The sequence below is a fragment of the Labeo rohita genome, chromosome 4, assembly GCF_022985175.1.
Source record: "Labeo rohita strain BAU-BD-2019 chromosome 4, IGBB_LRoh.1.0, whole genome shotgun sequence".
Classification (NCBI taxonomy): Eukaryota; Metazoa; Chordata; class Actinopteri; order Cypriniformes; family Cyprinidae; genus Labeo; species Labeo rohita.
The window spans coordinates 35,076,963-35,102,682 of record NC_066872.1 but is presented as its reverse complement, the minus strand read 5'-3'; the positions used below and the strand labels follow the sequence as shown (position 1 = coordinate 35,102,682).

The following is a 25,720-nucleotide window of genomic DNA, read 5'->3' as shown; positions in this document are numbered from 1 at the left end:
GCACGGAAAGACGCAGACCCTACCAACTTTCAGATTATTTTTTGCTTCGGACATCACACACTGCACATATGTGCACATATTCACTTGGTTTCCTTTTGTAGTTTTGAGATTAAATGGATTGTTTACCCAAAAATGAAAATACCCTCATGTCGTTCCGAACCTGCAAGACCTTCATTCATCTTTGGAACACAAATTAAAATATTTTTAAAATCCGAGAGCTTTCTGACCTTGCATAGACTAGACAGCAACGCAACTATCACGTTCAAGGCCCAGAAAGGTAGTGAGGACATTGTTAAAATAGTCCATGTGACATCAGTAGTTCAACCGTACTGCTACAAAGCTACGAGAATACTTTTTGTGTGCAAAGAAAACAAAAATAATGACTATTTATATTACTGACATTTTTTGCTGGTTTTGTGTAATATTGTCAGTTGACAATCTTGTAACTTAAGAGGTAGCTTGTGCACTTCTGTGAACTTTACAAACGAAATGTCTTGGGTTTGAACACAATGCTCTTATGTGCGCAACCCTCCAGCATTTAGTGGTGTAACTTGAGAAGCAAAGAGCAGCTCGGGTGGCATGCATGAAAACCGTCCATTCCTCTCATGGGATTTCTGTAGTCAGTAAATTTGCTCTGGTGAATAAACTGTCCACGGTGTGGAAGTGATTAGTTTTCCACCACAAAATGGCCACCAGGCTGGGTAGACCACCTGATTATAGATTTAGTGTGAAGAAGCATCAGTACCACACACAACTGACCCTGGGGAGCTCTCGTAATGTCTGTAAATCACATTTCTCCCAAACATTTGATGTTTCTTTTTGTTGAAATGTTGTTGAAAGTGTCTGAGACAGTCAAGAGGGCGCTAAAGCTCTACTTATTTTCATTTCAGCTCAAAGCTGCTTCATGATCAGTCTATATAGACCCAGATACTCAGGTCTATCTGACAGTTTTACTGTGTGGTGTAGAGTGAAGGAACGAAAAGAAAATAATCTAAGAAGGCACAGATTTGAGGGGCTGAAACATTGTCAACCATGTTATTCTTAAACAGGTCCACTGTTTGTTTTATGAGGCAGTGGGGAAAGTTGTTTGGGTTTCATTTTTGTCTCTTACTGAAAAGCCATTTTAAATTGTGTCTGGTTGTTTATGCAATCTAGTGTGAACCTCTTCCTGTGGCAATGTGAGATAATGTGAGTATGATTGAGCACAAAAAATTCTCAGTGATAACAAATAAGATGATAGTCTACGGAAACTGAAAAGCATCATGACAATGAGCGTTGAAGCGATAAGGAGTGACCGGCAGCAGTGACTTAATACAGATATGGTGATCAATGTCTGGAGATTGAGGTAATGTTGAGGTAATAGAGTGCGATAACTCTAATCTATTTATATGCCACTTGTATAAATGATTGTGCTTGTAACAGTCATTAGGAAAGTTTTATGTTTCATCGTCACATATAGGAGCACAACCTGACCTATTGACCTATTACATAATTGCTGTTGACTTCATAATACATACTAATACTTATAAGAGGTCTCACCAGATAAGTTATCTTTTTTTAAAACATTCATCTGTAGACCATGTCAGTCTTAATATGAAATTAAGGCACTCTAGGTGACTCTAGGTGTGTTTTTTTTCTACAGAAGCTCTGCTATTTTTTATAAGTAAACAGATACGTTTTGACTGAATGAGTGCTGATGGAGAGACTGTTAATCCTGTTGTTGAACCAGTGTTTTATAGAGTAGGTCTCTTCATGCACTGTCAAAATGTTGAGTTTTGAGTAGAAGATCAAACCCAGTAAAGGGCGGTCCATAAAGTGGATCAATTACAGAGTGACAGTACTCATTACTTTAGAAGGAGGAGTCAAGTTGAGCGTCTTTCTCTTTCTAGCACACACACATTTTCGTTTTCAACCCTATCAATAATTAAGCAGTGTAATTTTACTTTGTCACACATCTACTCTGTACTCATGCCCTGGCCTTTTGTGCTTGGCTAACAGAAGGCTTGGGTGATCATATGTGAGGTAACAAGTCTCAAGCTCTACATAATTACAGAGATCTGAAAGCCAATGGATCTGCATCAGCTGCTGTGTATGTGTGTTTTTGTTTTCTCTTCCATTTTAACCAACAGAATTGAAGAATGATTAGGAAACCGGTTGGATTGTTAATCTGCTGGAGACGGTCGATGTCCATCAGTGAGGAATGCGACGAGCTGTGTTTAAAGCCTTCACTAATGATACCGCATCTAAGGCACATCTTTTAAGGTAAGCAGAGAACAGTTTTAAAAAGAAGTGGAATATAATAGAGGTGGTTTTAATAAATGGACTTGGTGTCAATTTTTGAATTCCAAATCGGGCAGTGCCGAATAAGAAATCAATATGACTCTCTTGGGAAAATGCAGGAGCAGAAGATTAGAAATGGTCCTCTATTACAAGCACCGAGATTAACCATTAAGATTGAGGGCTCTGTCACACTGGAACTCACAAAGGCGGAACTCTTTACTTTTACTGGCAATGAGAGAGACATTACGTATCCCCTTATAAAGATTAAAATAATCAGGAGTTTTATTACTTAGCTCTATTTTAACACCTAGTGAGTTTATAGCTAGTGTTCTGGAGCAGCATCCTAACTGGTTTAGAACAGGCTAAACAGGCAACAAGTACAGTCATCATACAAATAGTGCTTCAGGGCATTCAACTGACAGTTGATACGATACAGCTGAAATGAGAGGAACCATGTGATACTCTAATAAACATAAACAAACATGAATATCACAAACAGTGATTAAAAGTCAATTTTAATACTTTGAAGTAATGTTAAACTTTAGTCTTGATTTTAATTAGTTTTTTCACTTGCTTCATTCTCTATTTTCTGTCCAGTGCTTTTTGGGAGGACCCATGTGATGCTGCCTTAGACTCCTTGAAGACAAGGTATCTGAGGTGGCTTCGCTTTTGGACCAGCATTCGTGTTGGAAGCACAGCTACTATTTGATGCCTGCAAATGCTGGCTAAGGAGGCATCTCATTAAGTTTTGGTGAGTAATTCTCTATAATTGTATTTCAATATGGAAAACATAAGTGCATTTTATCAAATTATTAATTTAAATGTAAGTACATAGTAGTTAAGGCCACCTAATATAAAGTTGGACTTAATTTTCTTCCGTTTTGATGTCACTCTTTGGGCCTGATGTTAAATATTTGCCTGCATTCTTGTTTGCAAAAAACTGAGCATCAGATAAGACTCAGACTGAAAGAAAAATAATGACATAACCAAAGAGCAAAAGGGCGCCACACCTCATGCTTATCTCCAGTTGATTATACAGTGATCGCATCATCATTGTGACCAAAACTGCACATTATACTCCATTATGGTTACTCTGGTGGAATGAATGAGAGTGTAAACACAGCTGAAGGAAATTCAAAACTCTTTTTTACCCCAGCAGGAGTGGCTGTGGTAGTTCATAACCTTTCAGTATCAATTTGTTTGCTTCATTGAAGCATTTCAGCAGCTTCCCACCTGACACCAAAGTACAGAGTTTATAGTCAGCTAGGCTGTTCTTTTGCTTCTGTACCAAGGGAAGTCAGTTTGATGGATGCCACTTTACGTTTTCCCTCAGGCTAGAGGAAATTTGCTTATTTTTTTATGAATGGATGGATTTATACAAGGCTCTGTGCAGTGAATGCCAATTTCGATGTGTACCGTACCTCAGCATCCTAGCTGCTGCCTCTCTAGGTTATAAATATTTAAACATCTTCATTATTTTTGTTAAAGGGGTCATGACGTGGATTTTTTTCATTATTTTTATATGTTCCTTGAGGTTTACTCATAATGTTAATAATGTTTTTTTGCACAAAAAACAAATAAATATGTGTTAAAATAATAATTTTCAACACTCATACTGACCCTCTGTCTAAAATGACCTGTTTTAATGGGCGGGTCAGGAATCGGCCAATGTTATGATTGGCTAACATTATTGCATAGGAAACAGTATCGATGCCCTGCTTCCTCACTATTGCATGTGAGTGTTTTGACAACATGATTGAAAAAAACGATAATTTCCAAACAAAGAATTGATGAAATAATGAAACAATTTACTTACAGTTTGTGATGCAGCTGCAGTCAGACCTAGTACCACATTATCTTTCACCAAATGTTTCGTTGTGAACGCTCCATGACACTGTGCCTCATTTACAAAACAAAATGCTCCGATCAATTGTCAAATAAACTATCCACTGGTTCCTCATGCTGGGATCCTTCTGATATCTGTACAAAGATGCGAACGTACTGTTTAAACCAAATGCGTCAAAGCGAACGCTCTTTCACTCCATTTGTCTTATTGACGACAGTGGGTGGACTGTGTCAGAAAGCGAATGCGCATCTGTATACTATACTCAGTGTAGGCAAGACAGCGGCAGTGATTGTAATTTCTATTTGCTTTTGACACGATGCCACGTTAAGCAACTGAACGCAAATAGGAGGGGCCTATGGTGAGAAGATGACTATTTGTCAAAATAGGCAAAATGTTTGTGCCCGGGTGACACCACCTTGCACTTCAGATCCAAACGAGCCATGTTTGGAGCTTTATTAAAGAAATGCTTTGCTTTTAATGAGGAGGACATTTTAAGCTAGGAGTGCCCAAACACACAGTTGTCCTGCAGAGTTTAGCTCCAACCCCAATTAGATACACCTGAACCAGCCAATCAAGCACTACTAGGCATGCTAGAAACTTCCAGGTGTGCTGAGGCAAGTTGGAGCTAAACTCCGCAGGACATTGGCCCTCCATGACTGAGTTTGGGCACACCTGTTTAAAGCTATGAAACTTGCATGATGTTTTAATGGTACAAAGATCTCAAGGCAAATTTGATTTCTCATGTCATGGCCTATTTAATACACACATTAATTCACACTACAAGGAAACTAATTTGACTTTCTCTTCCCTTCTCATTCTCTTGCTATTTCCAATAGCCACTCACAGTCAACATGACTAAAGAGTGGCAGTTAACCAGCAGTGGGGGATACTTAAAAAGTGATGCTGCGTCTCAGGTTAGGGGTCTGGTGTCTCTTTTCAATTGTGCAGATGGCACTTTCATGTTAGCTCCGCCCCCACAGAGATCATGTGATTGGATGTTATAGTCTACAGTCTAATAAGCTGATTGGTCCACAGTTCTGTATTTAATGTTGTTTGCAGGACAACATTTTGGGTAATTGAGCCTTTAACATCATCAATCAAATGGATGTGCCAAGAGCCGTTTCAGCTTGGGCTTCTTTTGTGTTAGCTATCCCGCTGTAGCTATGCCAAAGAAGGTGGCGTGTTACCAGCCACCGGCATGACTACAATAGCCCTGAATTTGAATATCAAAAACAAATTGTAATTTGAGCTAGACCTGTTCCTGTCTTGTAAACTCTGGCTGTTGTGGGATGTAAACAAGGCCTGTGATAATCGAAATTCATTGTTGCCAGGCAACACATTATTTGCACAGTCCCGGACTGGTCTCTGTAGTTTGTGTAGCCGGTGTAAACAATATTACAGACGAGCTCAGTGATGGCTCTTTAAACATGCACAATGCTATCATGTGCCCAGAGAACATATGCACAGCGTGTTGCGTTGAAATCCACCGTTCTGTACATGGTCTCTAAAGTAGCTCACACTGGATTACTGCAACAGACTAGGACAAATGTGTGCTTTGTTAGATAGTTCCCTCTGTAATCAATCCATTTGGACACTTTATACAGACCAGATGTTGCACTTGCAGCCATGGTGACAATGGAGGCAGGGTTTGACTGAATTTAAGACTTTGAACGTAGCCAAGGTTTCCAATGTGGCAACAAGTACAATAACGAACACCCCCCTTTTCAGCACGGTACTGTTAATAGCCTTGCATCTGCATGCAAAACCATGCAGAAGGGTTCTGGCCAGAAGGGTTTCCTGGGAATGTAGAGGTCGGAGGGAAAGGAATACTGGGAATGAGAGATGCTTCCACCGTTAGCTTAAGGCACTGAACCATTCAAGCGTGGCTAATGTTGCCTGTGAGCTTTGAATCCAATGCACATACGAAGCTTTATATCTGAAATGTCTTATTAAAGTGCAGAGTAAGATTTTTGATTCTTCTTAATTCTTCCATTAATACATTTGTGAAATGCCCTGACATATATGTGCGTAAATTAGAAAACAGTGTGAAGCAGCATGTGAAAACCAGTGAGTTATAGCACGATTAGATTTTGTAGCATGGATCTGTTTGAGTCACTGCATCTCGTCTTATATATGTATCATATTTGATTCACTGCTACTGTGAATAGCCAAAGCTGATGATTTCTCAAAGGCGTTTCCAAGCTTTTCTACAAGAATCCACCAGATGGCTTTAAAAATAACCCCTGCTAAATATGTGCAGTGTGGGTGAATATATGACAGCGGAGCTGACAAAAATATGCTACATTGCCTCAGGGAACTTTCTTTGGAAGACAGATCTGTAATGTACACAGAAACACAATGCGAACAAGCATAGAAAGTGAGCTTGTGTTTGTACATGTCATTGTCATGAGGTGACAGACATATTCATATTTCAGCTACTTACTCTTTATGCCAATATAAACAGTTTACTTTTGAACAAGAATACTATCCAGTGCGTTATATTTCATGGTAATTCATGTGAACAGGAAAGCAGGTTGAGGTAATTTCCTGCAAACAGTACTGAAGTCACTTTCTAAGACTATTTTAATAGGTATACATACACTTCCTGTCTTTTTGCGCGATTGCATGTTTATATTTGCTCAGACAGTCTGCTATGCAGGGAGTGTGCATGCAAATATAGTCTAACGTGTGAACATGACTCATTTATTACATAACCCGCCACCATTTTGTTGAGTCTCTCATCAGTCAAGCTGTGTGTCAGGAGTGTTGATTTGCAAGACAGCTCTCCAGGCCAGTATCTATTGATTTTTTTGCCATTGATGTGAGGGGATGACAACAGATCGAATCACTAAACAGCACCCAGGCTCATTCATAAACCTGATTGTATTATTAACCAGATGGAAATAGTACTTCAGCCATCTGTGCTTTTGTTTTGGCCCAAAATCCTAATTGGCCAAAAAGAGTCTGTAGGCTCTGAGATACACCTGCCACCTGCTTTGAGCTTCATGCAAATATTTATATGAATATTATGCTTTTTATTAACTGTTTCTAGTACCGACAGGTACCAATTATTTATAATATGTTCATATAGTACAATAGGAAGAAGTACTCTAATGAGTTTGGAGTTTATAGGGTTAGTTCACCCAAAATTAATTACTCACTGTCATGTCTTTCCAAACCTGTAAGACCTTTGTTCATCTTCGGAACACAAATTAAGATATTTTCAGTAAAGTCTGAGAGCTTTCTGACCCTGCATAGAGAGCAACACAACTACCACATTCAAGCGCCGTGCATCGTGGTGCTCTCATGAATGACACAAGAGAGAAGAAATTGTTGCATAAAGTTGTTATTTTTGTTTTCTTTGCACACAAAAAGTATTCTCGTAGCTTCAAAATGTTACAGTTGAACCACCAATGTCACATGGACTATATTAACAATATAATATCTTTCTGGGCCTTGAATGTGGTTAGGTTGCAGGGTCAGAAAGCTCTCGGATTTCATCAAAAATATCTTAATTTGTGTTCTGAAGATGAACGAAGGTCTTACGTATCTGGAACGATATGAGGGTAAGTAATTAATGACAGAATCTTTATTTTTGGGTGAACTAGCTCTTTAATTAAATGCTGAACATCTGTTGTCAATACAGGGAAATTGTAGCTCTGTTCCAAAATCTATTGAAATAACTCCATGTCTACTTTCTACATAGACCGCTGGCTTCAAAAGCAGCCTTCTACATGTTAAGTAACCTAAAAAGTTAACATTTTAATGCTATACATAGGCCCCAACAACATGTGCCACAAAAATAACAATGTGCACAAGAGACTCAACTCCTGACAATTGATTCCAGTAAAGTTTGATGTTAGCATGTTGCTAAGCTAATGGTATGATACTCTAATAAACATTTAAATACTCATTAAATACTTAAATATGTTTATGTCAGTCAACATTTCCTTTGCCTCAGATCTCCCATCTTGTATCTCCTTTTTTCACTCGGATTTGAAAGAAACCATGTGTGTACAGAATTGGCGACATGCTTTTTATAGCCTATTGTTGTGTTATAGAACATGATGGAAACAGTAAAAACTCTCAGGTGTGTGTGGGTGCTTTTCAAAAGCTCTCAGGTGTATACTACTCCTATCTGTCCCCAGGACTGGATATCATTATGAAGTGTTTTGTCTGCAGGGTTCATTATTGTTACAGCAGAGCAGGTGAGGTTATACACGGTTTAATTAGTCACCTGGGGGAATCTTTGGTCGACTAGGATCTTTGGTTCATTCAGGCATTTAGGAAACTGTGTTTCTTTTATCATTTTAATAAGATGACCACTAAAGAAAAGTGCCTTTGGATATTTTGTGGAATAGGTTGCTTACTTGAGACTTACTGTATGCACAATGCTAATTGAACCTGGCATAAATTAAACTTGACTTAACATACAAAAGCATGTAAGAACTATCTATCTGCACATTTATCCCTATATTCAGAAGCCTTTCACTCCATTCATGTGCCTCAGTGAGCATGTTGCCAAGTGGAGAAAGCTCAGTCTGGAATCACCACACATTCCCAGAGCACCGTTTCGATGCCTAGATGCTCCAGCAGTTCTAAAAGCAAAGCAGCTAAATATAGACCAGGGCTTGCATGTTGTATCCTCCCCCTAAACTGATGGCGTAAGTACAACAAGACATCATGGTACAAGGAAGGGACTACCGTTTTATCAATATATTATCGTAGCCGCAGTCTGCACTTCAGACAGCCCTCCCAAAATCTGTTTGCTAATCATCTGATGTATATTGCTTACAAAACTAAGAAGTACTTTCTCAATCTTGAGAGCTCTAATCTAATTGGCTGGCTTTACGCAACTTCCTGAAGTGAGGGGTCACAGCATTTTTTTAATCAGTCCACCAGGAAACAAAGTCATGTTTACAAGTTACTGGACTGATACCTGGAGTGCTTTTAATGATGAAATAATCACTGGATTTGCCAAACGTTTGCCAGGTTAGTTGCTTAAGATATTTGAAAAAATGTTATATTTTTGGCTGTGGCAGAAAGTTAGTAACAAGTTATGTAGATATATATATATACTGTGAACTATGTCTATTTTCTGGTGTTTTGTATACAACCATTTATGGACTGTTGCACTTTCATCCACCCATTCATTCATCCATCCATTCATTCATTTTTTTCCATATTTCTTTGTTATTGTATTATTGCTTTGTATAGTTTATCTGGTTAAGAAATGCTTTTTAATATGCAAACATCATGGATTTGTTAAACCACAACAGTGTAAAGCACGCAGAGCAACTTTCACTAGACCTGAGATTAAAAGGAAGTGAACTTTTCTCAGGAAATCTTCCATCCCTTAAAGATCAATGGAAAAAAGTAATTGAGGGGGTCAATCTAAATAAGAAATCTTAATTTTTTTGTTGTCTTGGCTTATTTTAATGCTTATATTTTTATCTTATTTTAAATCATTTTAATTACTGGTGCACCAAAATATTTTTTACAGAAACCAAATTAAAGATTAAATTTTTTAGAACCTGAAAATAATGAATATTTAAAAATCAGTCAATGAATCAAATGTATTTCTTAATTAACACTCAGTACTGAGTTGTACACAAATATTTAAATGGTGCATTCAGAAGTTTTCATATCCACTTTTTCATGATATAATAATGTTTCTTCTATATAAATAAAAACATTTAATGTGGCTGCAATAAAAACTAATAAAGACGCATATTAAATAATTAACAAGCTAAGTGAAAATACAATAATACAGTGCATATATTTATCAAAATGTTCCTTTCTAGAGTTATAAACTAATGAGCTATGGACATTGAATGTCTTTTTTGAGGTGACATTGTTTGCAAGCTATTTTACTGACATCTTTCTGCGGTCAGGGTTGCCAGGTTTTCACAACAAAATGCACGCAAAACTAGCCCAATTGTGTTTCGTTTTTGGCAGGGTTCGCCTGGTAAAATTTGCATTTCAGGGGCTTAATATCAAGCTATAACCCTGAGGACATGAAAAACAACCCGCAGCAACAGTGTTAAAGTAGCCCAGTTTTGCAGGAAACTCACAAACTTGGCAACACTTTCTGCAGTGATTACATGAGACATGATACATTGATACAACAGTAAGTTGTACTTTTTCTTTTCATTCATGTTTCATTCCTTTTTATTTTGTGCTATAACTAGTAGTAGACGAAATAGACACTGACACAGTCAAAACACATTATTGTAGAAGTGTTAACAGAACATTTCAGTAAATTATTTCAGCCCTAAACCCATATTGGCAAAAACAGAAAATATATATTTTTGCTGTTTTAGCCTAAATGTTTGGCTAGTGAAATTTCAGTGCATCACTAATTTACTTTTCACCTTGAAGCCCTCCTGGACCCCAACCCAATGGTTGAGAACCACTCCCCTAAAGGATTGGGCACAGATATCAAGGTAGATTTGGCCTATTAAAGGTTGAATCTGAGAAAGGGGTTCAAAGTCCCTTTGTTTGTTAATGTAAAGGCATGTCAGTATTCACATAAGCAGCGGAGGAACTTAGCTGCAAATAACACCAATGATTCCGTTGCTATCACACTTCTACAGGTCTTTTCACAGCTTTTAGCCTTGAGAGCCATGCCTCAGTGAATGGGTTCTATGGCTATGCCTCAGCCCTTTGATATCTCACTACCAGAAACTATAAGGCAATGATATGAGAATTAACACGACCCCTAGCTCAGCCCTTCTTGCACTCCCAGTTTAAAATGACCCAATCCTGTTATCAGAGGCCCAATTCCTTGCATAGTGCTTACTGATGTTTCCCAGTAACCGCAGTGACAAATGCCATGACAGCCATCCCAGCATACCCTGCTCCCTTCTGACCACAGCCTGACATGTGACACTACATTAGCTCGCTTCCTGGGGGGATGGATGGGGGAGATGATTGTGACTTGTTTCTATTTTGCATTTGACGTTTATTTTGTATGCTGCACCTTGAATTTTTGTTTGTTTTAGAGGCTGAACGTTAAGCTAGATTCAATAGTATGTAACTGGCTCATAGTCTGTGCTGTGCAAGAAGCATTTTTTTCTGCCAGGGCTAGCAGATTGAAGCTGAGATAATATTTTTATGCTTAAATGGTGAGCCGGAAACCGCTGACACTCTCAGACTGGGGTACGTGATCGTTATCAAAAGCCTCAAATCACATCTTTTGGTAAATTAGATACCACTGAATTAGGATGGTCTGAGTTGATGAAACTCAAAACCACAATAGTCACTCAGAGGAATAAGATCAATCACTGTTGTGCTTTATTAATGTATAACTTTGTTAATACTCGTACATAATACAGATTCAATCACATCGCATATAACCTAATCAAGGTAGAACGTGCTTTGATATGTATGTATTTATCTGTAGTGATGCATTTATGCAAATGATTTGCCAGCAGCTGTGATGTTTGAGGTTTTGTGATAGAGAAATCTTGCTCATGATTTTGTGGTGTGTTATGTTTGATGCAACTGAACTAAAATCAAATTAAGCAATCAAATTAAGCAAAGCAATCCAATATGTACATACATGGCTCCTGTTTGGGAACTATATGTACAGTACATGTGGAGACAGTAATGTTATTCTGCACTCACTCCACCCTCTAGTGGACAGTAATTTCAACTGTCATGCCGAAATAACACGTGCTGAACGTGTAAAAAGAAAATTAATAATTTAAAATGCTAATTTATAACCAGTTGTAAAAATGTCAGTTGGCCAATAAAACTAAACAGAAAGATACAAAAGATAAAGCAATATAATTTAATATTAAGGCACAGATATCATCTTTAAAGTGGGTAAACCAGAAATAAGCAGCACTGTTCAGGTAATTAAAAACCACACCCATGAAAAAATGTGTACATGAAATCAAGAAAGTCTGCACTTTCATTAACAGTCATCATGACTCTCTGTAAAACACAAGTACATTTTAATCACAAATGTTACTGATGAGATTAGGTGGGGTTCAAAATATAAACAGTATTAAAAGCATGAAAAAAAAGTTTTCTTCTGAAATATACAGTATGCACATATAAACAGACTGTGGCATCAGGTGTGTAACAAACTAAATTTGTGCTCTATTTGGGACCCTGATTGGTGGACTTTGGGAGTTCTCTGGGAGTATGGCAAGCCATTTTAATATTTATTCTTCTGTTTTTTTATTTTAGTAGTAGACTTGCATTTTTGTATATTTTCTAATTTATTTATACAATTACTATAAAAGCTATAAAATTACACCTAACTAAAAACAAGTACTGGTATTTTATGATTAAGGAATAATCGTAAATCACAACTGGAGCAAATACCAGAACCAAATAATGGTTACTAGTAGGAATGTACCTGAATAGTAAATCCTTATTCGGAAAGGCATGGAAAATGAATAGCATTTTGAATAACACAAATAGCTGCTTGCTAGCGGTAGCCTCAAAACGAATGATTTGCAGATTCTGAGCACCACTGACAAACATGCAATCTTGTTAAATGTGGTTAATAATGCCGCTCAGTAGTTTACACAGAGTACATATGATCGTGATGATCTCGAAAATGAAAGTTAAAAAAAAAGCAAGCCCTGGTGAAAAAAACAGCATATTCTGGTAGGCATGTTTTGATGCTGGTTTATGCTGGTCCTTTGCTGGTCATGTTGCTGGTCAAGGACCAGCATAAACCAGCTAAGGACCAGCATAAACCAGCAAAGGACCAGCTTAAACCAGCATCAAAACATACCTACCAGCATATGCTGGGTTTTTCACCAGGGAGCATGCAGTCAAAAATGAAAAAAAAAAATTATTAGCGCCTTTTTGATGCATGCAATTTATACACAGTATAATTACCAAACTATATAATTGCAAGAGAAAGCAATGAAATATATTTTTCCTTCCTTCGTATTTATTCCGTATTCGGATTAGCGCACACACCACTGTTGCATTAATAGATACTAGTAATGCATAAATGTAAAACCGGCTTGCCGCACGGGGAGGGGAGAGTAAAGAAGGTGGAGGCGAACGAGGGTGATAGATAAGTCCAGACAACACCCTAAACCGGTTTAAAGTATATTCCGGTTACTGTATGTGTGTGAGAGAATGCTACGGGCTGTGCAGAATTTCGTAGGCCCAAAAGTGCGGAGCAGTGCAGAGCCATGCGTGCGTCTTTGTTTGTTTTGCACGTTTCCAAGCGATGATAACGCGAATTCGGGTAGCGTTTGAGGAAGCAGCCCCTAGAGTTTGCTCGCTCAGGTCTGGATGTAGCTGATTGGAGTAGCAGCAGTCAGAGTGGGTGATCACAGGGAGGAGGGGAGAGACTCTGAAGTGGCTTTTCTACGTGTGTGTGTGATTCTCCAGCGGCCATGTTAACCAAGAAACCCTGCGCTGCTGCTGCTGCTGTCTACCCGACTGGTAAGGAACCCAATGCCCGGATCTAAGAGGGCGACGCCGGTCTCGTTTATTCGCCGGATTGGATTGGGGAGATGGATTATTTATCCAATTTAAATGCTCCATAACGCTTGTAAGGCTCGCAGCTTTTCGTTTCATTCCTCGCCGTTGACTGTATGCTCGAGTACAGTAGCTATAAACCCCGGAAACGGCATTGGAAAAGCGGCCGTTTTTGTATATATTAGTTAATTATTACAGTTGCTATAGAGACTAGATATAGAAACCAAGCGCTTTGGATAAATGGCTCCTATATGTAATGATCGTTTTATAGCTCTGTATTAAAGGTTTTCGTTGTGCTAATGTTGGTTTTCGTTTGTTGTGTGGCTGTTAAATGGTTTAAATATCACTCAGGTCCTCTTTAGATTTCATGCTTCATTTATACAACTGATGTATCAGTACATGTAACGTCACGGGGCTATAGTTTTCCTTTTTGTAGACCAACTAGCTTTTGCCTTTCAAAAATACTGACTGGCAGTCGTGTATACATTTTACCAAATACATTTTACTTACTTTCACAGGCAAAGGGGGTGAGATTTGCCAGCTACAGTCTTCCCCGGGACTGGGCATAGGGGGTCCCCGGGCTGGAGCAGGGACTGAAGCCACATCACCCGTCACATTACCACCACTCAGGAACAGCAACTCTCTTACGGTAAAATTAACCTTCTTGCTTGCACTTTCCACCATGCATGTCCTCTTCTTTGTTCTCATAATCTGTTTTCAAAATCGCTTTTTTGATTGTCACGTTTGACCTGTATTGAGGTCAAAACAATTTGTGTTTTTCCAACTCTTTTAGATTAATGTTAGAGATAGATGTACCTGGAAAAACATAATTTTCTGTTCAGTTTAAATTTATGCCTACAGTGCGTTTTGCAATACATCTGTCGTCGTTTTAAAAAGAATAGTTCCTTGCAACTCACACCGAGCAAGATTATTGGTTATTAAATCTTATCGTTAACAAATTAACTTTGACAGCCCTAAAACTATATATTTATTCAAATGTTTTTTTTATATCTTCCAAGTCTTTCACGCTTCGTAGCACGGGCAGTTTAGAGTTCTGAAGTAATGATCTATTCTCACACAAAATGCAAACCTGTTACTTGATTTTGATAATTGCTTGTACAATAATACTTGCAGCTATGCTTAATGGAGTTCAGAATTACCAAATTGCATGTCAATATTGTGTTACATTGGCAATGGGTGACAGAAAGGGTCTGACAGCAAAGAAAGTCTGGACAGACTTAAAAATGAAATTTGATGATGATTAAGACAGTGGAATGTTGAATGTGGTTGGAGAAAAACAGCACTTTATTTGGAAGGTATGCTTTTTTAAAAGACAGTAGTTTCCTTGACGGTACTATCCCATGTTTTGGTAAATAAAGCATTCATTTTGAGGAAAGAAATATGAGCAGTAGTAATGTCAGTGGCTCTCTCAGAGTCATTGGCTGATGTATTGTGTGGAGATGTTGCCATTAGTGGGGGATGGGAAATGCTTAGGCCACCAGTGTGACGCCAACAGGCACAGCTGAAATCTGTCATCTGGTGAATTTCCTTATGTAAATCTATACATTCAAAATGATAATGCATTGAGTTTGCACGGCAAGGAATAAGAATGCATGGTATAGTAGGAACAAAAAAATAGGAGATTTTCATATTTGAAAAATAATTAATCATTAATTAGTTATTTGTAATGTTTTAAAGAACTGCAATTCATGCACATGTTGTTCTGAATTAAATACAAGAATTGGATCAATGCCATTTATGACTAAGTACCCAGTAGTTCTTTATTTAGCTGTCATTCTAATAGGGGTAAATATAGACACAGGCTTGCATGGTAGGTGCATTTGTATGTCTACTCTACATTCTCTTACAAGACGGAATTCCTGTCATATGCTAATAATCAAATTACATCTTAGCAATTTGCAAATCTAGTTCTTAAACTTGCATGCATATTTAATGGCATTTAATTGATAAGATGAAAAATACATGAACGTCAATTTGTATGCCCTGTTTCGGTGAATAAGTGAAGATCGTGCAGACCTCGCTTTGATTTCTAAAGATGCAAAATAAGCTTCACGTCTTACTGAGAATTATAACTTGCACCTTGCCCTTGCTTATTAGTTACATGATAATTAGGCGTCATGATAAGCTATGATGTGATGATGCTTACGTTAACAGTAATGATTTTGAAGGGCTTGTTCTTGTTTGGTTATGTAATGGATTACTTCAAATTAAAGCTGATTTTGTATATGGTATATAGAGCTTAAGGTCTTAAGGTGCTTTTCTATTGTCAACCAAGTCAAATTATATATGGCATTTAGTGGGAAATATACTGTGCATTGATTTTTGGCTTCGAAGCTATTTGGAAGGTTACGTCCAATTATATGCCAAATGTTACTGATTGGTCAACCGCTCATGTAACTGCTTATCTTTAAGTGATATAGTAATTACAAGGACAGCGATACTTGTTCTGTCTGAAATGTCTGTCTTGAGTGTCATAAGTCCCATTAACCTAATTAAGGCCAGTTGAATTACAGCATTCCTATCATGCAGTATATATGTATTTTGCAGAGTAAGTGAGCATTAGAATGATTGCCATGCTCACTACATCTCTCAGACCAAATGTGTCTTTTGTTCAGCTCCAGTTGTGTCCTCTACAGCTGTCAGCAAGCATGGCCTTTTCACGACCCCCCCACCTGTCCAGATCATGTTTAAATTAACCGACAGGGCAGCCAAGTATAACAAAAGGATGAAATTGAAGCTTTATTCAGATTCACTCTTAGTTCCTATCAAAGTATCCATCTTGTGTACAATGCATAATCTCAATAGTCAGTCGTTGTGACACTTTTCTACAGCTCTTGCAGACATTTTCAAAAATCGTTCCTTTAGAAATACTGTTTATTTTTTATGATGGCTGGTAATTTATATAGACTCCAGTGATTGCCTAATCCATAAATCTATTTAAACCTGGGTGATTTATATTGTGACACTTAAAGGTTGATTTATTGATTAATGATTTGCTATTGGTTACATTTATATTTCTTTTCAAATGCTATGTGTTTCTAAACTAGAGGATTGTTGTTAAACTGTACATCATTGTTATTGCTCTTGTTTTGTGTGAGACAGGGAACAAGGAAGAAATATGGTGGTATATTGAGTGTTTTAAGAGCAGATTGTATCAGAGACCTTGGATTTAGAGTTCAAGCTGGGTATTAGTCTTTATCTTCAGTCAGAGGTGTAGAAACATCAGCACTGACCATCTGGTGGATTACAGATAGGTTGAGATGAAAAGGATCTGTAAAAATCAGAAATCTAGTATTGCCTTGATATGTTATTTACTTTTGGAGATTATCACTCATCCTGCAAGTGAATATGGTATGGCTGAGATTAGACCGTAAATAACAATTAAGTGGATTATGAGCATTACTATTCAAAACACAAAAATAAACACTAATCCATTAAAACTACCAGGACAGCAACCATGTCAAAGGGAGTCATGGTTAAAGTGTAAGAGTTTCTGTTTTTGTTTAGAATAAGAAGGTTGCCACAAATGTCTGAAGCAACAGGATGTCCTTGTAAAAACAAGATGTAGAGGTAATCACATTATCAAGGAAGCAAGCATCTTGCTGGGCAGGAGATTCAGTAAAGCAGGAAATTCATGTCTAATGTCCTTGAATAAACAAAAATCGCCTTCCATGTGCACAAGTCTGAATTTCCCATTTAAAAAAAACAAGGTCCTAGCTAACAACAAATAGCATATGAATTGAAAGGTTAAGAAATTATACTCACACCTCAGACACCAATCTCCAATTTTGCAACATTTTGAAGTAAATGATGCATACCGTGATTTGCATTCATGAAGACATTGACTCATTTACAAGAATAGTAGGATTTTTGTGGTTATGTGAGAAGAACCCATCATGTTCAGTCTGAAGTCAATGCATAGCAAGGGATACCATTTAGGATATGACATAAATGCTTAATTTGTTTTTATTCTGTACATTTAGTCTTTCAAGCATCTGGTCTTTAGTTTAAAAAGCTTCATTCCTCTTGATCCAGTTAGAACAGGTGCATTTAGTTGTACCCTGTCCAGGCTTTGCTAAGCACAGGAATCTATTGTATTGTCTTTTTTTTATTTTTTCAGTAGTGTATGCAAAAAAACATGGAATGAAATTCATGCAAGCTTATTGTAGAGAAACATAGAGAAAAAATTATCTGTGTTCTCTGGACTGATGTGACCTCCCTTTTACTTTGTTGAGAGCCTATTTTGAAAAGTTTGCTTGCTACAGTAGAATAGACCTAGGTTCTTCTATCAGCAATGAGACTTTTTTGTGTCAAGTCTAAATGTGGTATGTTATGTCAGCTGTGTTCTCTTAATTTATTTTGGAAACAATCCTCAATGATGCCTCTTGTTGTGTTTTACCTTATTCAGGCTGGAGGCAATAAGCACACAATGAATGACCACCTGCACGTCGGGAATCACCAGCAGATCCACGTTCAACAGCTGTTTGAGGAGAACAGCAACAAACGGACAGTGTTGACTGCACAACCCAATGGGTTGACGCCCGTAGGTAGAACAGGTCTGGCCATGCCGGAGAAGCAGCAAGAAAGCAGCCAGTGTCGACAAGGCAGCTCAACTTCCATCAAATCAACTGAAAGCAAACCCAAGCCAGCACCTTTGACTTCTGAGCAGGCCATGAAACAGTACATGTCTAAGCTTTCAGTGTTTGAACACCAAGAGATCTTCAGCTACCCTGAGATCTATTTTATAGGTCCAAACGCAAAGAAAAGACAAGGTGTAGTTGGGGGGTCAAACAATGGAGGTTATGACGATGATCAGGGCTCCTACATTCACGTGCCCCATGACCATATAGCATATAGGTATGAGGTACTAAAGGTTATCGGTAAAGGCAGTTTTGGCCAGGTGGTGAAAGCCTACGACCACAAGAACCACCAGCAAGTGGCCCTGAAAATGGTACGCAACGAAAAGCGATTCCATCGCCAAGCAGCCGAGGAAATTCGCATTCTGGAACACTTGCGCAAACAGGATAAGGACTCCACCATGAATGTCATCCACATGCTGGAGAACTTTACATTCCGCAACCATATCTGCATGACGTTCGAGCTGCTCAGCATGAACCTTTATGAGCTTATCAAGAAAAACAAGTTTCAGGGCTTTAGTTTGCCACTAGTGCGCAAGTTTGCACACTCCATCTTGCAGTGTCTCGACTCCTTGCACAAGAACAGAATCATTCACTGCGACCTCAAGCCTGAGAATATCCTTTTGAAGCAGCAGGGGCGCAGTGGGATAAAAGTGATCGACTTTGGCTCCAGCTGCTACGAGCATCAACGGGTCTACACTTACATCCAGTCACGCTTCTACAGGGCCCCAGAGGTCATTCTGGGTGCTCGATACGGGATGCCAATTGATATGTGGAGCTTAGGTTGTATCTTAGCGGAATTACTTACAGGGTACCCTCTCTTGCCTGGAGAAGATGAAGGGGACCAACTAGCATGTGTCATAGAGCTGCTGGGTATGCCCTCCCAGAAGCTACTGGATTCATCTAAGAGAGCCAAAAATTTTATCAGTTCTAAGGGATACCCCCGTTACTGCACAGTCACAACCTTACCCGATGGCTCAGTGGTGCTGAATGGGGGAAGGTCACGTAGGGGAAAACTCAGAGGTCCACCAGGCAGTAGGGACTGGGTGACGGCACTCAAGGGCTGCGACGACCCCCTCTTCTTGGACTTTCTTAAACAGTGTCTAGAGTGGGACCCGTCCCTGCGTATGTCCCCTAGTCAGGCCCTCCGCCACCCATGGCTAAGAAGACGCTTGCCAAAACCTCCCACTGGGGAGAAAACCACCGTAAAGCGGATCACTGAGGGTACTGGTGCTATAACTTCAATCTCCAAATTACCTCCCCCTTCTGGCTCAGCCACAAAGTTAAGGACTAACCTGGCACAAATGACTGATGCCAATGGGAATATACAACAAAGGACAGTGTTGCCAAAATTAGTCAGCTGAACACTCATTTCTTTTTTTTTCTTTGAAATTATAATATTGGAAATTGTGCAAAGCTGAGCATTCAGAAGTGTGGCATTTTTAGGAATAAGAGTTGTTAATGCATATCCACCATTTACGAACTGCTTCGTAGCACAGATAGTTGGATTTTTTTTATTTTATTTTATTTTTTTCCCTAGGAAAACTCAAATGGCCAAGAAAGGGGGAACAACACTTTTAAGTTTTTATCTCAGGGCTGTGTTGAATGCTGCTTTGAAGGAGCATTCATACAATCTTGTCTATAATAACAAAAAGTCCCACTTGGTTTAATACCTAGATCTTGTAGCATAGAAAGTAAATGGCCTTGCCACAATGAAGTAATGGTAGGATACACTGTTTTGTGTGCTTCTGAAATTTTAATCAACACCCTCGGATCCTGTCAGATAAATAGTGCGTTAATGGATGAGGATTAAAAATGCATTTTACTAAAAGCTATGCGATCTGAGGCTTGTTGCATTTCCCGGCATCATTGTTGTCAATATTAAGAATAGAGAACATTCTTTAAGAGACTATGGAAAAAACAGGTCATAATGGAGAGTGAATGTTGCAGACTGTTGAGGTAGCGGAGAGAAACAATGTTTACATGATAGATTTGGTTTGTGCCTATAAATCTCTTGACATTCCTTAAAGATATTAAATGAGGAAAAGAAAGAGTGTCTAGAGTGGTCTACACTACAGTAAATTGTTGGCAAATTTAAAGGAATTTAGGTGGTTTGATAGAAACATTACTGTTCTCAGTAGTACTTGACAGGTGTACGTTCGTAATTAATAAGCTATTCGCTGGAAGAGTTGCTTTTGAACATGTACTGTCCTGGAAGGAAATAAATGGTGCTTTACCTTTTTTTATTTATGAATTTTTATAGCTTGAAACTTAATGCTCAAGGAGCAAAACTCAAGGAGCAAAACTAATTTTTTTGTCTTGTCTCTAAAGTGACTAGGACTAAGAATTGACGAAAAGGAAAGCTGGACATTGCATTCACCTGAATGCAAGCAAGTAATGACACTAATGAAGATAACTATTGTAGGTGGACAACGAGCATGACGCATGATTCAAGTCTTGAATCAAATGTATTAGACCATACAGACAGCTACATCGCATATTGTTACGAAATCATTGTGTGGACTTGCTAATATCAGGCCAGAGTTAAAATTCTTAAAGGTTGTTCCCTTTTTTTAATAACAGATAATGTTACAAATAAGTTATTAATAACACTTTTTCCTCAAATCCACAACAGTTGGATTTGAAAAATAACATTTCACTTTAGAAATCAAAGACTGGCCATTTTTGTAGCATTTGTGACATGGAAAGACTAATTTGACTGACATTGGTGTAAAAGCTTATTAAGTTATTTATTTCATTTTATTGTGTCAATGAAGAGCTAATATAGGTGGAACCAGTGGTCTGAATGTGGCTTGTATATCAATTGAGTGATTTATGGTGTAATGCACAAGAAATATATCTGCCACTACTTTGAGATCCTACTCTAGCAGGAGGTAGTCCTGCTTACTTTCAGCCAGTCACGGATTGTGGGGGTGTGGACAGAGATCAAACTATGGGCTGTCAGGGAGACCAGCAAAGCTGTAATGCTCATGTTGATCCCTCACCCCTCCACCGGAGACTGGTACAGTGCCCTCCAGGCCTACTGCACACTGCACAGGGGCTCAGGCCCCTTTGGACACCCATAGTGCTTTATAGATGCAGAAGTTACCTGCTAACATCAGCAGGCGTTTCACAATGTACTTTACACTTTTTTTTTTTATTGTTCTGTGAATTGACAGCAGTGTGGAATAATTGTGCCCTTAGGTTTAATACAATGTGCCTTTGGTTATCAATGCCATTTATTTTATTTTATTTCAAACAGCGATTCTCCCTTCCATTTATTTTGAAAGACTCATGGTGATTCTCTTGCACATGTTTGAGCATCGCCCAAAGATACTTCCCAAAGCTCCTTAAATGGGACTTGGGAACAAGTGGCCGCACAGTTGAGGTTGTACATGCAGTTTGGACACTCTATGTTTTTTATACTATGGTTTGAGAGGATAAATACGTTTTGGGCCTTTTCCAACAGGGATGTCTTAGTAAGAGACAACAATTACTACTACAGTGACATAGAACAAGTGTCTTCACCACTGCATTCATGTTGTCTTAACATCCAACTATTCAAGGAGATACATTTGGTTAATTTTATTACAATAGAACTAAGAACACATTTTAATATTTTACCTCAGACTGTTGTAATATTCTTGTACTTTACGAATCCAGGGCATTTGGTACATACCAAAGTGCATTCCTTTCTGTGTTAGTGGCTATGAGGGAAATGAAGCCAGAATTTCTCTTTTTACCTGATCAAGAGGCCATCAAGCCACTCAAGGGCATGTCTTGAGATTGATAATTCTCAGTGGAGAGGGAATGATAGGGGAAGGATGCTTGAGCTCTATTAGACAGTCACATCACCTGTTAAAATGTCTGACAGATGTAGCATACCTCCAAACCTCTGTTACTTGACATGGTTGGATGTATCTCCAGAGCAGTAAAAACTGCAACCCCAAGAAATCCACAGCGAGTCAGTTGTCATCCCAGTGTGCAATACAGTGGTAGCATCGTTGAGGAAAATCAGACTACATGGCTGAAAGTTACATTTTAAAACGACGTGCTTTTTACAGTTTTTAAAAATGTATGCCCTAACTCTTGAATCTAGCTACCCACTGTCAACTTCAGTCAGTTCTTTTTTTTAAAACGAATCTTTAAACGGAGGAACAAAGTTGACGTTGTTTATATTCAGCCACAGAAACGTACTGTACATATGTGAATTTGTTGAGAATTTGATGTGGATGTGTACATATGTATAATGTTTTAATTTTGTGAAATGCTGCTGAAAACACTACATATATTGCTGTAGTGGGGTTTTATTGTTGGCGGCCAGTTTAATGATACTGTATGTATTGTACAGCTGACGGAAGAAGAGTTTTTTTCTAGTGATCATTTGTTAAATTTTATTGTTGTGGCTGGAATATATTAATAATAAAAGTTTTAATGTCCATCTTTACAAAATGCTTTTTGTGGTGACGTTATTAAGCAATCTGAAAAAAGCAAATCTGAAAAGCTAAGCCAGTAACTAATAGTCTACACAGTAGTGGAGATACTGCTTGAAGGGTTAGTTCATCCAAAAATGAGTCATTAATTACTCACTCCCATGTCGTTCCAAACCTGTAAGACCTTTGTCCATCTTCAGAACACAAATTAAGATATATTTGATGAAAGCTCTCTGACCTAAACAACTTACAGGTTTGAAAAAAACATGAGGGTGAACAAAATGATGACAGAATTTCCATTTTTGTGTGAACTAAACCTTTAAGGTTAGCAACCAGAGGGTTGGGAAAAGGTCCTTTCACAACAAGAAAGATAACAATAACCATGAAGTTTTAAAACTCTTTATAACTTCCATACAACTATAAACACAGAGTAACAATATTGTTGGGATTTTCAGAGCATTTTTCCCAGCTGATGAATGATTAAAAACACTGGAAGCCATTCAAAATCCACTCGACTTTAAAGTGTGCCTCTGCACTGTGCTTACAGAACAGTGGTATTATTATAGTTATCGTTCTTAGTGTGAACAGTCTTAACCCCAAGGAAGTTCAATAATTATGATAATATAATAGTTGTTACTGGCAGAGAAAAAAGTAAATTTCTGCAATAATCAAGTCATTGGAGCCAGGTGGTCAAATCAAGTCAGGTGCACGTTTGACCAGCTTTGTCAAAAGATGCATGCAATTTTGGCTTCTTGTCAGAAGAAATCTGATTAAATGGCTGCAAAAGGATTTCTAAGGATCTGGGCATCCAGTAATCTATATTCAGGTATAGTTTACAAACTAAGTGAATTCTGCAGTGCTACTGTTCTTTCAAGGAACCTCCAATTGACAGTTGATTTGTAGGCAACATTTGAGTTCAATATAATACTGTTCATCCATTTTTTATGGATATTAGACATGGCTTTGGCTAATAAAACTGAGGAAGCAGAACTTCTGTGCATGTCAGCATTAGTCATAAAAGTACAGTTTAGATGTAGTCAGAACTGTGTTGTGAGCCCTTTTCACCTTTTATCATGTATAAGTGCAGTTTTCTGTATGCACTTTTGTGGTTTTCCTTTAGGAAACTTTGGATACTAACGATATATTATCTATGCTATTAATAAACCATTCAAGTATTGAGAGACTACATGTTTTTTTTTTTTTTTAACATGTAACAAGCAACACAAAACCACTAATGAGCAACAGCCTGTTGAGATTTGGACAGTGTGGATTTTGTTTTCCGAGCGCAGCATGGCTGCATTTATTGTTTACAGGAAGTTTAAAAACTCCCACTTATGGGTAAGACCACCCAATGATTATGTGTTTCTGCTACTTTTTTTGAGTCATATCCTGTGGCAATAAAAAAATAGAGTGGGCAAAAATTAATACCAACAGTACTCTAAATGAGTCATCGGCAGTGGAGAAAACTGAAACCTGCTTCACATACATTTTCATGCATACCAAAAAGTGGAAGAAAAACATCTGTGACCTAATGTTTGATGTATCAATTTGTGGGATGTGTTTTGATGAAAAGTCCCTCTGTCTTTTTGTTATTACCAACAACCAAGCACAAAAAATGCAGTGGGGTGGCTTTCTGAAGCACAGAAATTCCCAACTTCTCTCTTTGACTAATAAGGTGTTCCTCGGTAGAAAGTCTCGGCATCGGTGTAAATGTGTTGTCTGTAGTGCTAATGAATTCAGTGTTGATGTGAATGGAAAGCACTGAGAATCTGTGGTATGCTGGGTCTTTTATAAGACTGGAACAGGAAGTTGTGTTGCTCTCTATGCCAGTTATGGTTTAAAAGAAAGACTATTAATAGGCTTTCCAAATGCTTTGCACTGCTGATAGATTGGGCTTTAGTTCTTTGATCAGTTCCCTATTTGTCTTCTAGGTCATAAATACAATCATGCATATTTTTATCAATGCATGGATATCAGAAATGAGTTTTGCTCCAACATCTAAGCCATTCATCTATAGCTTTGAAGGCAATACCATTCAACTAATGGATGCAAAATATCTAGGTGACTTGACTGTATTCTTTGTAGAGTACACAAAACAGTTTTTTTAATGTTTAACAGAATATTTTGCTGTATAGAGCTCTTATGTAGGCCATATGGTGCTTTGGAGACTGATAAAGTTTGATGTTTTTGTTGTATTATCAGTTCTTTAGATTAGTGTATCAAAAACTACTGCTTTTAATCTTCCTTGATTTTTGCAGTTCTCTAAAATGCCGTCTAGCAACCTGCAGCTGACAACCTTGATTTCAGAATATGAGTCTAGCTACAACATGACTGAACTAAAGCAATCTTTCCAGTTCATTTTAGGTCAGTTAAATGACTCAAGTATATTAGCATAAATCAGAGACAGGAGGCAGAAGGGATTTTCTGTCTCAGTGCAGTTTTCTGTTGTTTCGGCTGATCGGCCTTTCTTCGTTTTTGCTGGGCAAGCGAGTGTGGGAAGAATGCCCATGTGATAGGCCTCTGTAAACAAACAGAGCTGGTGATGTCATACCACTGGAATGCAGAGGAATGCATTTTACTGTGCCTTGTACAGGGGTATTCCCCCAGAGAGGAAGACTGACCATCCTCTGTTTAATCATTTTCCTTTAAATTTATTTCAAATAAATATAAAATGCTGTTTGAGACTGATATATTAAAGAAACAACATAAATAGTGGTTGTGCATTCAGATTATTCTAGGAATTTTGCTCATAGTTGACCTAAAAAAATCCAGCTTGAAGTGGTGTAATGAGCCACTTATTGTCAAAAAACTATAAATCATCTTCAGACAGCTGCAGAACTTGTACTTCAGGATCATGCAGTTCTTGTCAGTTGCTGCTTTTCTCAAATCTATGAGTCAACAAACTCATTATTGTATTAACAGCATACATTTCTTAAAAGGTTTTAGTCTCACTGGATGTGCTTTTTTCGAACAATTCCTAGATTCTTATGCATATTGCATTTCCATGACCTAGGAAACCACGTTTGACCTTTCAGTGTTTCGTA

General features: G+C 38.1%; 1 protein-coding gene across 3 annotated transcripts; it reads left to right on the top strand.

The window, feature by feature from the left end:
* The first annotated feature begins 1,980 nt into the window (after nucleotides 1-1,980).
* Nucleotides 1,981-23,834, top strand: dyrk2 (dual-specificity tyrosine-(Y)-phosphorylation regulated kinase 2). Of its 3 annotated transcripts, XM_051107880.1 has the most exons (4): nucleotides 1,981-2,262; nucleotides 2,878-3,031; nucleotides 14,104-14,234; nucleotides 18,015-23,834. In XM_051107880.1, the coding sequence occupies exon 4, from the start codon at nucleotides 18,036-18,038 to the stop codon at nucleotides 19,605-19,607; it is 1,572 nt and encodes a 523-aa protein (XP_050963837.1). In that variant the 5' UTR covers nucleotides 1,981-2,262; nucleotides 2,878-3,031; nucleotides 14,104-14,234; nucleotides 18,015-18,035; the 3' UTR covers nucleotides 19,608-23,834. The 3 variants fall into 3 exon arrangements, with proteins under 3 accessions (XP_050963837.1, XP_050963835.1, XP_050963836.1); XM_051107878.1 differs by lacking the exons at nucleotides 1,981-2,262; nucleotides 2,878-3,031 and adding an exon at nucleotides 13,156-13,549; XM_051107879.1 differs by lacking the exons at nucleotides 1,981-2,262; nucleotides 2,878-3,031 and adding an exon at nucleotides 13,545-13,658.
* The last annotated feature ends 1,886 nt before the right edge of the window (nucleotides 23,835-25,720 follow it).

Bases quoted from the DNA above. Each gene is read 5' to 3' on its own strand.
- dyrk2 (XM_051107878.1), top strand. From the start codon at position 13,501: ATGTTAACCAAGAAACCCTGCGCTGCTGCTGCTGCTGTCTACCCGACT. The intron at 13,550-14,103 runs GTAAGGAACCCA...TTACTTTCACAG, and splicing joins TGCTGCTGTCTACCCGACTG to GCAAAGGGGGTGAGATTTGC. The intron at 14,235-18,014 runs GTAAAATTAACC...TACCTTATTCAG, and splicing joins GGAACAGCAACTCTCTTACG to GCTGGAGGCAATAAGCACAC.